At 37.2% G+C, this 15262-nt stretch overlaps 2 protein-coding genes across 16 annotated transcripts in view; one reads left to right on the plus strand and one right to left on the minus strand.

Moving 5' to 3' along the window:
• Positions 1-1150: 1150 nt before the first annotated feature.
• Positions 1151-15262, plus strand: part of LOC127956348 (membrane-associated guanylate kinase, WW and PDZ domain-containing protein 2) — a 185026-nt gene continuing 170914 nt past the window's right edge. For 7 of the 15 annotated variants that reach the window (XM_052554195.1, XM_052554196.1, XM_052554197.1 and 4 more), the window contains exon 1: positions 1151-1679. In XM_052554195.1, the coding sequence (XP_052410155.1) occupies positions 1397-1679 (283 nt within the window). In that variant the 5' untranslated portion in view covers positions 1151-1396. The remainder of the gene's footprint in view (positions 1680-15262) is intronic. The other 8 variants (XM_052554189.1, XM_052554190.1, XM_052554191.1 and 5 more) reach the window with 2 other exon arrangements.
• Positions 6531-8545, minus strand: LOC127956350 (zona pellucida sperm-binding protein 4). The gene is made up of 8 exons (XM_052554205.1): positions 8202-8545; positions 7741-7925; positions 7575-7672; positions 7346-7503; positions 7071-7263; positions 6856-7003; positions 6712-6784; positions 6531-6640 (listed from the first exon to the last, which is right to left on the minus strand). Exons 1-8 carry the CDS (start codon positions 8515-8517, stop codon positions 6564-6566), a joined length of 1248 nt encoding a protein of 415 aa, XP_052410165.1. The 5' UTR covers positions 8518-8545; the 3' UTR covers positions 6531-6563.

The following is a 15262-nucleotide window of genomic DNA, read 5'->3' on the forward strand; positions in this document are numbered from 1 at the left end:
TTTTTTCATGGAGAATGTCAGAAATCTCTTCAAGGTTTAGAGAAGTTGAGTGATAAGACAAAGTAGTAGTAGTAGTAGTATATACAATTTATGTAGGATTAACCATTGTTCACAATGATTTTAAACTTTGTACAAAACATTCTAATTATTTTGTGTTCCACAAAAAGAATGAGAGTCAATGAAAACAGAATATTCATCATTGGGTCAACTGGATGTTTACATGTGTTTGAGTACATTATCAAATTCTGATTAACAATAACAAGTTATTATTATCTTAAGGACAGTTTAACATGATCCTTAAAATCAACTGTATGCTAATAATATTATATATATATATATATATATATATATATATATATATATATATATATATATATATATATATATATACATATATATATATATATATATATATATATATAATGCTCTAAAAATAACAGGCCTATTAACATTTCCACTGATTTTATGAAATATTTGCAGGTTAATTTAAAAAGTGTTGTCTCCAAGTCCCTGTGTTTAAAACTGTGATCTTTTGTCGACAGCACTACAGCTGCAGAAGAAGAAGAAAAAAAGTCAAACTTTATATCTAACTTACTTCCATTTTGCATTTTCTCCAGAAGGCGGCACAGCAGTCGTTTATTATGGACAAATTGCCCCGGGCTGAAAGTTCCGTTACTTTCTTTTTTCCTTCTCTTCTTTTCTCTTCTCTTCTCCAGCGGGAAGCGTCTCTTCTCTCCTCCTTCTCACATCACATCCGGCTCAGTTTCCCGAGCACTTTGGACTCGCTTACTGTACAGTGCAGCGTTAGGAAGTCCGAATCCTGTAAGCGAATCGATTCGCGGGGACGGTTCGTTAAACTACAACTCATTTGATTCATATGATTTGTTGTCTGTAAGTTCGAAAACGTCCTGTTGTGGCCTTTTCAAAATGTAGAAAGTATCAGTGAACCATCTTTAAAATATTTACCGAATTTTAGTCAGCATTTTGTTTAGCCTATTTATTTTTGTTATGAAAAACGTGTTTAATGAAACTCTTCTTTAATGATTATTTAAATAAAGGTTTACCACATTTGTTTACTTTACTGGTGTCAGCTTTATTGTGGTATTTACGCTTTCATAATGTCGTAATTTTACGCCCATAGTTCACTTCACAGCCGAGTGATTCACAAACGCTTGCGGATTGGTTCAGAAGAATCATAAATAAAGAACTAGTTCAAAAGAACCGCTCCTGCGCGAATCGGGCATCACTGTTACAGTGAGTGTAGCAGTTTTAAGAGGCTGCTGCTGATATGGAGACTCTTACCATCCACAGACACTGAGCGTGCAACTTTACTGAGCCGACGGAACGGATTACTCGCTTTCATGGGGGCTCTCCAGTCACATTAATAACTCCAAACATGTCCAAAAGCCTTAAGAAGAAAAACCACTGGACTAACAGAGTCCACGAGGTCGTGTTATCCAGGGGTCCGAGTGGAGAGCTGGGGTTCGAGCTGCAGGGAGGCGCGGAGAACGGACAGTTCCCCGTTATTGGAGCGGTGAAACCGGACAGGGGCAAGCTGCACCAGGACGAGTTACTCCTGGAGGTCAATGATACTCCAGTGGCCGGACTGACCATCCGGGATGTGTGGGCTGTGGTCAGACACTGCAAAGACCCTGTCCGCCTCAAGTGTGTCAAACAAGGTTAGTTAAACATTCATGTCAATGTAAGTTCATTTAAAGTTTAAAAAAAAATGGCATTACGTTACTTAGCCTACTACACTTATTATTGCTACTGTAAAAAGCATTTACATGAAAGTTAATGACGCTTCCAGAAACATTTTGACTTTATGTATTTAAATGTTGTTAAATGTACACAAATAGGAAGCAAACAAGCGCTAGTTTTTTTTTTTTAAACACGTTATCACACTTTTATTGTAACAATAACGTACATATTATGCAGTTATGGCAGAAATTATGGTTACTAATTACTATTGTGAACATCTGTCGGGTTACTCCTGTTTGTGTACGTATTTGCACGTGAGCGGGAACTTTTGCATATGTTATGTATCACATTGCATCCAAATGTAACATAAGAAGATAGAAGTGGCGTTGTTCGAGTTTACAAACTGCTCAGACTCGCGTGTGAAAGTTGTTGGTTTGTTGCTATAGAAGCGGAGTCGGTGTGTTTCTGGAAAGGGGGGGGCGTGCCACAGGAGCGCGTCCTGGTGGTGATGTTACGTCATCGTCACGTTTACAACGTCACTGCGCTGCATGCCATATACTATTTAGTGTTTGTAAACTTTTTGCTACATTTACCTAAATTGAGCTTCTTTGTTGACAATGAAGGGTTATCTTTCCGGTATCCTTCAGTTTAGTTTGTGTTATCAGACTGTGATCAGGTCTTTGCGGGTGTGCCACGGTTCTGAGATACAACATGACATTACTATTTTCCCAGTAGGCCTGTATCTGAACCTCACAATCACACTGTCATGGGTGATGCCAGTTTAGTTCAGCAGAGCGGCTTGTGCTTTCTGTTTAGTTACAGACCCTTATTTGTAAGCAGTTTAGCTTCTTTAAGATTACTGGTTTAGGATGTTAGCGTGGCATTCCTTTGCTTTGACATGTTGCTTTTTATAAAACCTGCCATCTGTAAATATCTTCAAGAGAAGGGGGTATAGAATGATTTGATCCCAAGAAACCACCAACTATGATGATCACATGAAGGGCCCCCTTGCTGACAGGATTTTACGTCTTACTGTAAAAAAAAAACACTAGTTTTTAACAGTAACAACAAAAATATTCTAAAACAAAATAAAGTCTAATCTCATGCTTTCCAACTAGAGTATTCTAGATATTAGAATTATTTTTTTCTTCCCTTTTTCTGAGGACTTTCTAATTGTGACTTAGCATCTCATTATATTTATAATTTTTCTTATAATAATGTTTATTTAATGTCAAATAATAAAAATGTCTCATAAGAGCTAACATCTCATAATAAAAATAAATGTTCTAATAATAATAATAAAGATAATGTTTTATAATAATAATAAACTTTTTTCTTTAACTCCCCAGCCCCTTATTATTATTAATTTATTTTGAGAAAGTCTCCCATTATGAGATTTCAAGTCATTGTTACCAATTCATAATTTTTTTCCCCATATTATTTCCAAATTTGTGAAGACAACAACAACAACTAATAATACAAATAATAAGGTTTCTCATTATTTTTTCAATACAATGAGATGATCATATGCTAAATTTGTTTTATGAAAAAAAGTGCTAAGAGATAATTATAAGAAAATTCTCATTATTATGAATAATATTTTTCACTCAACTGATGTGGAAACAACCCAACTCTAATGCATGATTATTAGTATATGCTTGTATTTTATCAGATGTATTAGCTTCTTTCCCCTATTGTCCATGACCCAATCAAAACAGACCCATTAGTGAGCAGTGCTCTTGAAATCTTTCAAATAGTTTGTTTTGTATATTTGGCCTGTGAGAATTATCGCTGAACATTGAGATTGAAGTCAGAGGCACTACTTTTCAAAGAGAAGTCACATTTGACACTGCCACCTTATTTCATTGCCATGACCCTTGGATTTTTCTGTAGGCCCAACAAAATCAAGAGATCAATAGCTTACATGTAGCACTTTCAGTTACATCACTCAGTTTCAAGGAAGAGATTTTAATTGCCCTCCCTTGCTCTCAGCAGAGCAATGCTTGTTCAGCTTTACAGAGGGTCAAGGATGTGCTGTATCATTTGGATAGGGAAGTAACACTCTGTTATGCAGTGCTTTTATGTCTAAATCATGCCTTTCACTCTTTTGACATCCAGACACTTATTTATTGGTCAAAAGATGTGGGTCTTTCATTGGGTGATCTGGATAATATCTAAAGAGCACGGCACAGTCGGACTATATGTGTGTGTGTGTGTGTGGTGTAGATAGTATCAGTGTTTCCACACTGGTAGTTAAAAAAGTTCACATTTTTGTCGAAGCATTTCATGTAATATTTTTCTTTTTCGAGTGCTGTAGCAGGGGCCTACTTGATATTCATGGGACCCAGTAGTAGGGCAGACACACAACTGTGGTCGGTGTGGTCAGATGCCTAGGTAAGTACCCTAAGATGTGATGTCTGTAGCATTCATCTGTGAAATAACAGGTTGTGAAACACAAACACACACATTTACACAGCCTCCCGGGATGACCTGGGCAACTTTTTGATGTCTGGGTTTTGAGATATCAGTGAGACCGGTTGGGAAAATCAGTTTTAATATTACTTTGAAATTCTGCAAGCTGTGCTTTAAATTTTTTTGTTACAATATACTTATTGCACAGCACATTATTGTATTTATGTTTCATTTATCCCCTTGAGGTAGGATGATATGAGGTTGACATAAATGATAATCTCTTTATGATCATCCAGTTATAATTGTAAATTTAATATGGGATATGTAATTCTAATCATGTCAGTTGAAATGTGTTAATGTGCAATGTTTCTGGTCTTTTTTTCCTCCTGTTTCCTTTGACCCTGGACTCTGTGTTTCATGTTCCTCCCTCCACCCACTGCCTGACCTGCCACTTTCATAAACCTTTTATGGCCAGCTGTAGGCCACATGCTTGTTTAAACCACAACAAGGGGTCTGTATAACCAGGATGTGATGTCACATAAGTAGCAAGTGCACATTTTCTAGTATTCTGTGCATAGGGGATGGCAACCTTAACCAGAAAACGAAAAAAAAAAAAAGGGTTAATTCACCAAAAAATTTAAATTATGTCATTAATAACTCACCCTCATATCGTTCCAAACCCGTGAGACCTCCGTTTATCTTCGGAACACAGTTTAACATATTTTAGATTTAGTCTTAGCTTTCTGTCCCTCCCTTGAAAACATATGTATCCGGTTACATCGTGGACATGGACAGTATACCATACACCAGTGATGCGCGGGTTGATCCAAAATGAGTAATCCAAAAATATTTTTTATGATATTCGGATCACGGTCGGGTCGTTTGAAATAAAGATGCCAATTAAACCTTTGTAATTTATATAGTACTAGACACAATTTTGAAATACACAGGCCTACACTTTATTGGCTGAATAGAGTGACCACCTGTCCCACTTTACGTTGTAAAGTACAGCAATTTTACCCTTTGTCCCGCCTCACGCAAATTGAGAATCTGTCCCACTTTTTAATTCGACCCTGTCTAATAAATACACGGATGCATCCAACGAGCACTATGTTGCGTTCCATGAACAGCTAAATTCCTTCTTCGCTGGATGCAACAAAGCAAGTGTTAAAAATAATTTAAATGTTAATATGCGCTGCAAAGCAGACTGACACTGACTATAATGGGATAGTATTTCGTCACACTGCTTCCGTCCAAGCATACACCTATCTATTGTGGCAATTTGCAGGTCGTGTCAAAATGTTTAGACTAGATAAATACGATCATTTTGAACTTCTGGTACGATACTTGGACATTTCCAATCTGTCAACAGTGCTCAAGTTGTTCGGTCCGGTTAAGCAGCCATGGCCAGTGTGGCTCATCAAAAAAAACATGCAAATCAGTGCAATCTTTTTAATAAACCACACACTGACAAAGTTTCAGCAGCAGAGGTGACAAGTATTTATCATGCCGTACATTACATGTTCTACTGACCGCCGTAACAAGTTGCCCCAGTAATTTTTCCAGATTCTGAAATGGCTAAGAAAAAAAGCTGTAAAAACTTTGGGTGATATTTTGGGTCAGACATTGTCTTAATCTTTTAGTCGGTGGGTTTAAAAACGAATATAGGCAATAGATTACAGAAAGCTTGAAATGTCTACTTTTAAACGGAAAATATTCAAACCAAAATAAATAGGCTTCTCGGATTATGTAATCCATCTCAATCTCTGGCATTCATGGGGACTCCGCATCGTCAACTTCATCTTAGCGACACAGAAAACACCAGTTTATTACTAAACAATTAGATGTCTCCTTGCTAATTTAGACATTCATAATCACCACTTTACTGGTTCTAGTGGCAAGCCTTGTGCGTGGTCATAAAGCTTTTATCCTGTAGGCTATATCCTATTTAAGTAACTAAATATAAAGGGGCGACGCATTTACCAGTTTAAAAAGATGCCGGTCAGGTACAATATTTTACAAGACTTAGGTCACTAGAACTCTGTAGACCAGTTATTTTACAGTGTACAGCCAGCATTCATTTCCACATGATTTGAATTACACTTGTTAAAGACATTAGGTGCTAAAGTCTTGCAGGTGGTTTTTAAAATAAAAAAAATCCATACACCAAATCCTTTGCTTGTGACATAGTAAGCAGCCTGCTCCATGGCTTTGTCCTGACTGAAGGCAAAGTTAACCAATCACATAACCATAATTTGATACTTCGTGTGGTATCCCAGGTTAAGTCATTAGCTTCTAATGCTTGTGCAGAAGCAGTGACTCAATGCATAACCTTATGCAGACAGTTTAGTGTGGCAGTAGCAATCTGGGAATGAGCATGTAATGGACACCAAGAAGTAAATGCCAGACAAATGATCTTAGGGTTTCCCTGTTTATTGAAACCACTAGATTTACAGGACCAGAGTAACTTCTCTGCTAGATACCACGGTCTGCTCACTAGAGATGGTCTTGTCATGGGTGTCTCTGCCTGTAAGAGAAGTGTTAGTATTAAAGCCACTTAAATTCAGTTCCTCTACTCAAGGGAATAGAAGAACTCACGTTTCCGGTTGCAGCTTTGCTGACAGGAGCCAGAAGAAAGCTGACATACCGCTGCACTACAGTGTATAAAGATCTGACGAAAGAAATAGGATAAAATCAGAATCCTTGAGGAATAGAGTTAAATGCTTTAGTGAGGGGGCATACAGTTTCCTGGAGAGGAGCCATTGAGGTTTGATCTACAAATGTGAACATCTTCACAATAAAGCGCTTGTAGTGTGTTGGGAACTGAAGACCAGATGATCCGGTCACCGGCACCAACGTGGTCAAGTAACGATCATCCCGGTAGGGGCATCTGAAAGGGAACACCCATCAGAAGAGGACTCCTGGACTAACTGGATAAAGATTGCCATTACACTCACCCATCAACCAGAAGGTCCCACTGGGGCAGACTGAGTGGACTCGGGGTTGAAGTTGCCCAGCAGTGTCCCAACATCAGGGCAATGTTGGGGTCAGTCCTCTCCAAAATGCGCACCTCAACATACACTGGCTCTCGCAGGACTTTTGTGACAGGATAGTCAGCGTCACTGTAGTAGGATGTGTAGGCCTCATCCCCTGAGGAACACCATTGGTTTAACCAGAAACTCCTGCAACCTGGAGTCTTAAGACTTTAGGAACACATGGAACAAGCACTAACCTTCTGCACACCCTTTAGTGACACATTGGCCATTGGCCAGTCTAAGCTCCATCCTGAGGGGTCCAGGGGCAGCTACTGGTGGAGGTGGAGGAACGGTGTTGACTTCCACAACTAGAGCTTCCACAGAACTACCGTAGTACCTACACTGAAAGAGAAGCCTGGACCACAAGCAGTGAGCTTGGACCATGTGTCACAGTTTAACATTTACAAAAAGCCATTGATCACTCACTCAAAATGGCTGTCCCTTGTGATGGATCCAAGTGGTCCAACCCCCACTTCATACGAGGAGGTCATCTGGTTCTCATACACGACATAACCATTGTCCTCCTGCAAACAGCTACACTGTTGAAATCCAGTAGATGGCAAGCCATGTAGAATAAAAGCAGACCACTCACCATCATTCTCGTGCCACAGGCAGACACAGGAAACTGGTATATAGCAAAGGAAGCTGTGGATCCCACAGGAGCACATGGTGGGTCACTTCCCAGTAGATGGACTGAATCCAGACTCAGTCGTGGCAGTGTAGTATCTTTAGCTACCACTACCACAAACTGACCATCTCTTATACACTGGACAGTCACTGGAACAAAAAGGCACAAGAGCTGGTTAGGGTTGAGAAATCGATTTAAACAACGCGCTTCTAAATAAGATGCTCAAGTTCACAGCAATGCCATAGAATCATTTTTGGTTCCATAAAGAACCAGCTTACCCTCTTTTATTTTAAAGAATCTTTTCTCAAAGCTTTTGTTTAACAGGTTCTTTATTGAATCACTTAGACAAAAACTAGTTCTACAGGATCGTGAAACACCTTTTTTTCTAAGAATAAAATAGGATAACACTAACTTAACATGCTTACCTGCCTTCCCATAGTAACACTGCTGTCCATTAGAGCAGCATTTGATAGCTTCACACTCAGTAGCACTGATGCCAGGTTGTCCACATTGGATCTGCTCAGAATCAGTTACAGCACATTTATCAAGAGGCTCTGCTTGTGCCACTGGCTTCTGAAGTGGAAACCTGTGGGAATACTGCTGATTACTCTGAAGTCGCTTGTCAGCTTGCTGAAGCATCTGAACTTGAGATTTCTGGGGTGAACTACGCCACTGTGGACCAGCATGGCAGAAAGCACACAATGCCAGGACTTGAACCAAACACCACCTTACAGCCATCATTCAACAGTTTGTCTTACTATTGAGATACTGCCCAATTGGTCTTTTTGTACTCTACTGATTTCAGCTAATTGACGATAGTCCCTCCCTCTTCATTAATGGTCATGTTTCTCCAGACTTGCACAAATGGGAGCACAACTGGGTGAATCTCATTGATTCAATTGTCCATACATAAAAACACAAACTTGAGCTTAATTGAAAGTAGAATACTAGTATTATTTCTGCCATGTTGAATTCAGCCTTGCTTTTATCTTTCATTAGCTGAATTTAATTTAATTTAATAAATGTTTTGACAATTATGAATTGAAACACGTCTTGGAATTTACAGGCCAGTATTTTCGGACTTACTCAAAAGAAAGTTGCTTTAACACACTCATGATAACTTTGAAGCTTTGAGTAATTCTTGAATCCTGTCCCAGCAAAAGCTGCCCTATTATTAAATGTTGCATTAAAATAATTAAATTACAGTTATTCTACATTACATATTATAATATAAGTGATTTTAATATACTGCACATACTGCAATATCAATATACTTAGGTATAGACAAAAATATTATTTACCAGGGTGCAGGTTAGCCCTTCACTCATGAGGAAATTATATACCTCATAAATGTATTGAACTAATTATTGTAATATGTTTCTTATCAGAGGTTCCACCAAGGCTTTTTTTTTTGTCTCTAATTACCTAAACCTATTTACAACCATCACCTTTTTCTGAAGTAAGAAATGCTTGTAAAAATAAAATTAGATTTAATCATAACATAAAAAGGTCATAATTATGGCAGAAAATATCAAAGCAATGAGATACTTAATCGTAAATAGGATTTTTATGGCAGAATTATGATTTACCAAAGCATGATTTTCAAAATTATGAAAAAGTCATAATGAGATAAAAATAATTATGAGATGAAAGTCATAATTATATTTGTCAAAAATGTTTATCATAATTTCAAAATTAAGATTCCAATCATGAGATAAAAAGTCAAAACTGAGATAAAGTCACAATCATGACATAAAAAGAAAAAAAAAATCATAATTTTAAGTATGTCGAATTATAATTGAACAAAGCATTATTTTTTTAAATTGAATACCAATGATAATTAGATAAAAAGTCCAAATCGAGTTAGAAACTTGACTTTTTATATAATCATTTAAACTAATTCATAATTATCACTTTTTGTGTCATAAATATGCCAATATCTCATAATTTCAACTTTGTCATAATTATGATTTTTTTTTATATCATAATTATGACTTATGTACATAATTTAGAAAATTGACATACCAATCATAATAAAAATTTCCTAATTCTAACCTTTTATCTAATAATTTCAACTGTATAATTATGACTTTTTATAATATATAAATAACTGTTTTATCTTATAATCACATTTTGTCATAATTGTTTTTTATGTCATAATTATGTCTTTTTATGCCATAATGTTGAGAATGAGAACAGCTAGAAATTACCCAGAGCTCCCTATAAAACACCTAAAAAGATTTAGAACATCTTTGTAACTGCATAGCAACATCCTACCATTGTGTCGGTGAGTTTGTGCGAACGCATCTAGTTTATGTTTATTTGCAGTGGATTCACTGCAGTGTTTGTTTATGAAAGTGCAGGACCAACTGCAGTGTATGATATATCTGTGGGAATTGAGCAGGCTCTAGCCTCAGGAAAGGCAGGAATGGGTTCCACCCTGTCTAGACGAGTGAAAATGTATTGATGCATCTCATTTACAGTCTCAAGCTCTATAGCAGCATGCCCATGAATGCTTGTCTTGTCATATGTTTATTCTAATAGTGTCCCCCAGGTAAATGCATGGCATACTGGAACTCATGTAGTAACGATGTGCGTGCAGTCACCCAGAAATCCTACAGCAGTCAGGAAATACTGGACATCTGGTGATCTGAATCTGTCTTTCACCCTCAGCACTTTAGTTATTGTCGGTCTGCATGGTGCAACGCCCATGAGAGGGGTCGGAGATTGTGAAAATGGAGAGTCATTACTCTTTAACACTTCCTCTCCATCTTAGTCTTTCTCTTTTTGTTCAAGTGGAACGTTCACTCAAGGGAGCCAGCTGTGGATTTTTTACTATAGGAGCATGCAGTGAGCCTTATATTTTCACTTTTTCTCTTACGCACTCTTGTTCTGTTCCATTTCGTTTGTATATGACATTTCAGAGCTTAAAGAGCTCACTTCATCATTTGCCCGAAGGATGGCTATTGCATTGCCCCTTTTAATGTAGAATAAATGTTGCCAGTGCCATTGAGCAGTATGATATATTTACCATTTTCTCACTTCATTTTTGTATGCAACTGGTGAAAGCTTATTAAAAAGTTACCAGAAATTTAAATTATTTGTCCAGTCATCTACACTTAGGCCTTATAACCAACAAAGCATGTCACGTTTTTCCACTTCATTAGGATTTCTGGGATATTTTTTCTATTCAAGTACAAGAAAGTAAAGAAGTTTTACTTCTTTAATATTTTAATATTTTAGTGAAAAAATAATAATAACATAGGTGTCACTGATCAATTTAATAATTAAATTATGAATAAATAGCTTTTATTTACAATTGCCATTGTTTCTAAACCATAAAAAAACACTAAACAAGGACACAGCAGGCAAAACTTTAGCATAGGGATTAATTCTCACTATTGACTAGTTGCTTATCAGCATGCCTATTAAAATAGTTACTGATTATTAATATTATAAAGCACATATTCTGCATGATCATATTCTACATCCCTAATCCTGCAATATTTAATTTTAACAGCTATCTTACTAACTAATAATAAGCAGCAAATTAGGAGCTTATTGAGGGAAAATGTCATAGTTAATGGTTCGTTAATGACGCGAACTGGACCTTAAAATAAAGTGTGACCATGTTTTTTTTATGGTGTATTTTAATGAATGAGTTTTAAAAATCCTTTTTTTAGTCCTCTATAGTTTCTCCTGTCATGGAGCACTTCTCTCAACCAGGATCACTCAATAGTATGTGTCTTAACTAAATATGCTGTTTAAGTCTATTTTGTATTGTATGAGGGCTTCAGGTGGTTTCCCTGTGGCTTATTGGATTTGCCTATAATTTGTTTGTGGCTGCCGTAGTATTTGTGTGAGACTGAATCTTGAGTGAATAAAGGGTAATCCAGTAAGAGCGTGTCTGAGTGGGCCAACAAATCAAGCAGATTTTCTGCCAGAGGTTAAGACTGACACTTGATCTGAAAACACTTGACTTGAGATTCTCTTTGCCATCATATAGAGTGAATTGTAAGATATTATAGCAGCACTGGGGATAGATAGATTAGATAGATAGATAGATAGATAGATAGATAGATAGATAGATAGATAGATAGATAGATAGATAGATAGATAGATAGATAGATAGATAGATAGATAGATAGATAGATAGATAGATAGATAGATAGTAGGGGTGCTCCGATCACGATCGGCCGATCGTTATGCGCATCTCGTCAGTAAAGCCGGTTATTTAATCAGCGGTTAATTCCATCAGGTGCGTGATTTCACATAGAGCAGCTGTCACTAAACAGAGCCATTGTTAATAGAGAAGATGCGCAAATCCACTTCATTTTCAGCGTTTATTGGCGCATCTTCTCAGTTAACAACGGCTCTGTGTAGTAACAGCTGCTCTGTGTGAAATCACGCACCTGATGGAATTAACCGCTGATTAGAGAACCGGCTTAAGTGACGAGATGCGCATAACGATCGGCCGATCGTGATCGGAGCACCCCTAATAGATAGATAGATAGATAGATAGATAGATAGATAGATAGAACAATGTGTCCTACTGCTGCTGTTGAATTGTGTGTGCGTGTGTGTGAGAAGCTCCATTGCTTCCTTACAGCCATGTCAATTTGTCACTCCTCCATGGCTGTCTCCTTGTTCACATACCCTTGCTCAAGGATGAATGATTCATCGGTCTGAATTTATCCGATTAGCAGGTACATTTAGGTCGATTTTGAAATTAAATCACCTGCAGAGAAAGACATATGCCTTACTTGTGTTGGGACAGTTTACTTTGAGTGGAACTTTTTTGACAGACACGGAAAAAGCTGTTTCTCGGCCAAGAGATCTGATCCCAGTTCTGTGAGAGACATGTCTGAGTCAAGCACCATATCTATTGTGTCTCGTGTTGCTGGATATCAGTGATAAGCAGTGTTGTAGAGAGAGAGAGAGGATAATTTTGGGTGAAGCTTCCTGTGAGGAGCATGTTCGTTGAGGAAAGCGGTTGTGCGGTTGTATTTGTGGTTGATGATTCATATTTCCTCATGAGGATGTCATTCAAGGATCTGAAGTCCTCCGCTTTAATTTGTTATTCCTAAAGCTTGTGCGATCAAAACTAATTAATTTCTGAAACTCTCAATGAAAGTGTGGCACCTCCTCCCACAAGGGTGCTTTTAGTGCATAACAGTTTGGCATCTGACTGAAGCTAATGGTTTAGCAAAACTGTGTGCCAGAAGTGTCATGGGAAATATGATTTTTCTTGCATGTGAAGATGAAGGCTTTGTTTAGAATTGTAGCATACTTCATTCAGTGTGTGCTGAAAATGACCTATTTTGTGTAAAAATATGCAGTGTTGAAGAGAATGCATTATACAGGTATGGAAAAAGGAAACGGTCCTTATCCTCCATAAAATGCACTTGACACATCTGAATATTTAGTTTGAACTGTTCTGGAACATTGTTGAAATACAACTTATCCACTGATTTCTAGTTGTGTCCTCTTTTGGAAGGTCAAACAAAGTAGTTTCGCTTTCACAACGACACACAGCGTCTCCACGACGTGGGAGCAGCGGCAACAGAGAGAATAAAAGTTACTCCCTCTTTCCTTGCATGAACATTTGGCCAGTGTTATGCAAATCTTCCAACACCGTGACCTAAACATGTGGGGGCGTGTCAAAACGACTGTTTTAGGAGGGTGTGGTTGACTCTTAACTTTTATAAAGAATATCTCTCTGGATTTGAGACTTAAGTCTTTGCAACTTTCCAGATCTTCTTTATGCACCAAGAGCTTTTAACACTCCAAAGAGAAAGGAAAACCTGAAATCCCATCATATGACCCCTTTAAACATGTTAAAATTGTGTTATAGAGTATCTGTGTATTTAGTGTGCTTGTATTTGCTTCCAAAAGACAGATATCAGGAGATATAAATAAAAACAGCTCAAGAAAGTGCTTTGATGATTCACTGGAAAAAGATCGACCACAATCAATACAAAATATGTGTGTGTGATTCAGGGAGTCTGTCTCTTATTCATTTCAACTGTAATTGCAGAAGGCCATGGACAAAGGAAGATGGACTTCTTTTATGCACTCAAACTTTTATACACAATTAAGATGTATTCCATTGAACCTGACTAGTTCTTTGAATATTTATACATAATGTAATGAACAGTTTCTATTCATAATGTTGAATGAGCACAATAGGTACTGATTAAATTCTGCTCTTACACCTCAAGGTATGAGGCGAAAACAAAATGTGACCTCTAGTTTAAATTCGTTCAGCGTGTACACGTTTATGATTAATAACTCGGTAGATGTGACAAGCTTAATTGTTAGTGTTATTGGAATTAAAAATGTTTGCCCACTTGCTCTCAGATTAGGATTTGATGTTCAAATTGTTAATTATTTAACCCTGCACAAAAAAAAAGGTTGATGTAGAAAAGAGCTGTTTGTTCTTTCTTTCATTTGTATCTGCTCAAATTGAGCTTCAGGCAGATGGTTTTCTGTCGTCATTTCTATGAATCACACCCTTTCACAGTGAAGATGTCGTTTATCAAAATCTGCCCACCTCTTGTTACCATGTGGGTTATTAAGATTTATCTTCAGTGGAATGTAGACTTCTTTTGTTAAGAAAAATAACTTAGGACTGCTCTACTTTCAGCTTTCTCGCAGTACTTCCACCATTCTGGCATCAAGCTGTTTGTGGTCAGCAACGCCTGCCAATGAAGAACAGCAACATCTAAAGCTTGACCTCTGACATCATCAGCACAGTCATGTGATTCTAAACTCATAAGGTTAAAAATTCTTCAACAGAGAGTTCTTAATTATGAACCAACCAAGCCAATAACATTAGAACATTTGATTTGAAGCAATAAAAATAGTTTTTCAAGACCAAATGAATTAGCAATGTTGCATTTTTATTGATTTGTCCCGCCTTACAAATTATAGGAGAAACATATGAGACAACTTTGATAGCTAAATTTAGAGTCAACTAGGGCATGTGATGATGGGGAAAAAATGGCTAATATATGAATGGATAATTTTTCAGTGCTTTGGTGTTCACTTACAGAAGTTTTGCTTTCTCTCGCAAACATAAAAGAAACTTTGCATTCACTAATAAAACTTTTCACGTGCTCTCAAAAACGTTTTGTGTTCCTCTGAAAAACTTTGCATTTGTTTGCACAACTTTTCGAGCGCTCTCACATAAGTATTGCGTTCCCCAAGATACCTTGCATTTGCCTTCAAAACTTTTTATGTGCCTTCGCAAAACTATTTACTTTTCCCAGAGAAACTTTTCAGTTGCTCGCAAAAGAAATATCGTTTTTCTGCTCACCTTATATTACAGTATTTCCATCACAAGAGTCTTGCGAGTGAACGCAAACTCTCTCCAGGGAATGCAGAAGTTTTTTGAGAAATTGCAATAGCATTGAAATATCATTTTTCGTCCAATCTCATATTTTCCCCATCATCATGTACCTTCAGGGGCTCCATACATAAATGT

Source organism: Carassius gibelio, chromosome B4, assembly GCF_023724105.1.
Source record: "Carassius gibelio isolate Cgi1373 ecotype wild population from Czech Republic chromosome B4, carGib1.2-hapl.c, whole genome shotgun sequence".
Taxonomy (NCBI): domain Eukaryota; kingdom Metazoa; phylum Chordata; class Actinopteri; order Cypriniformes; family Cyprinidae; genus Carassius; species Carassius gibelio.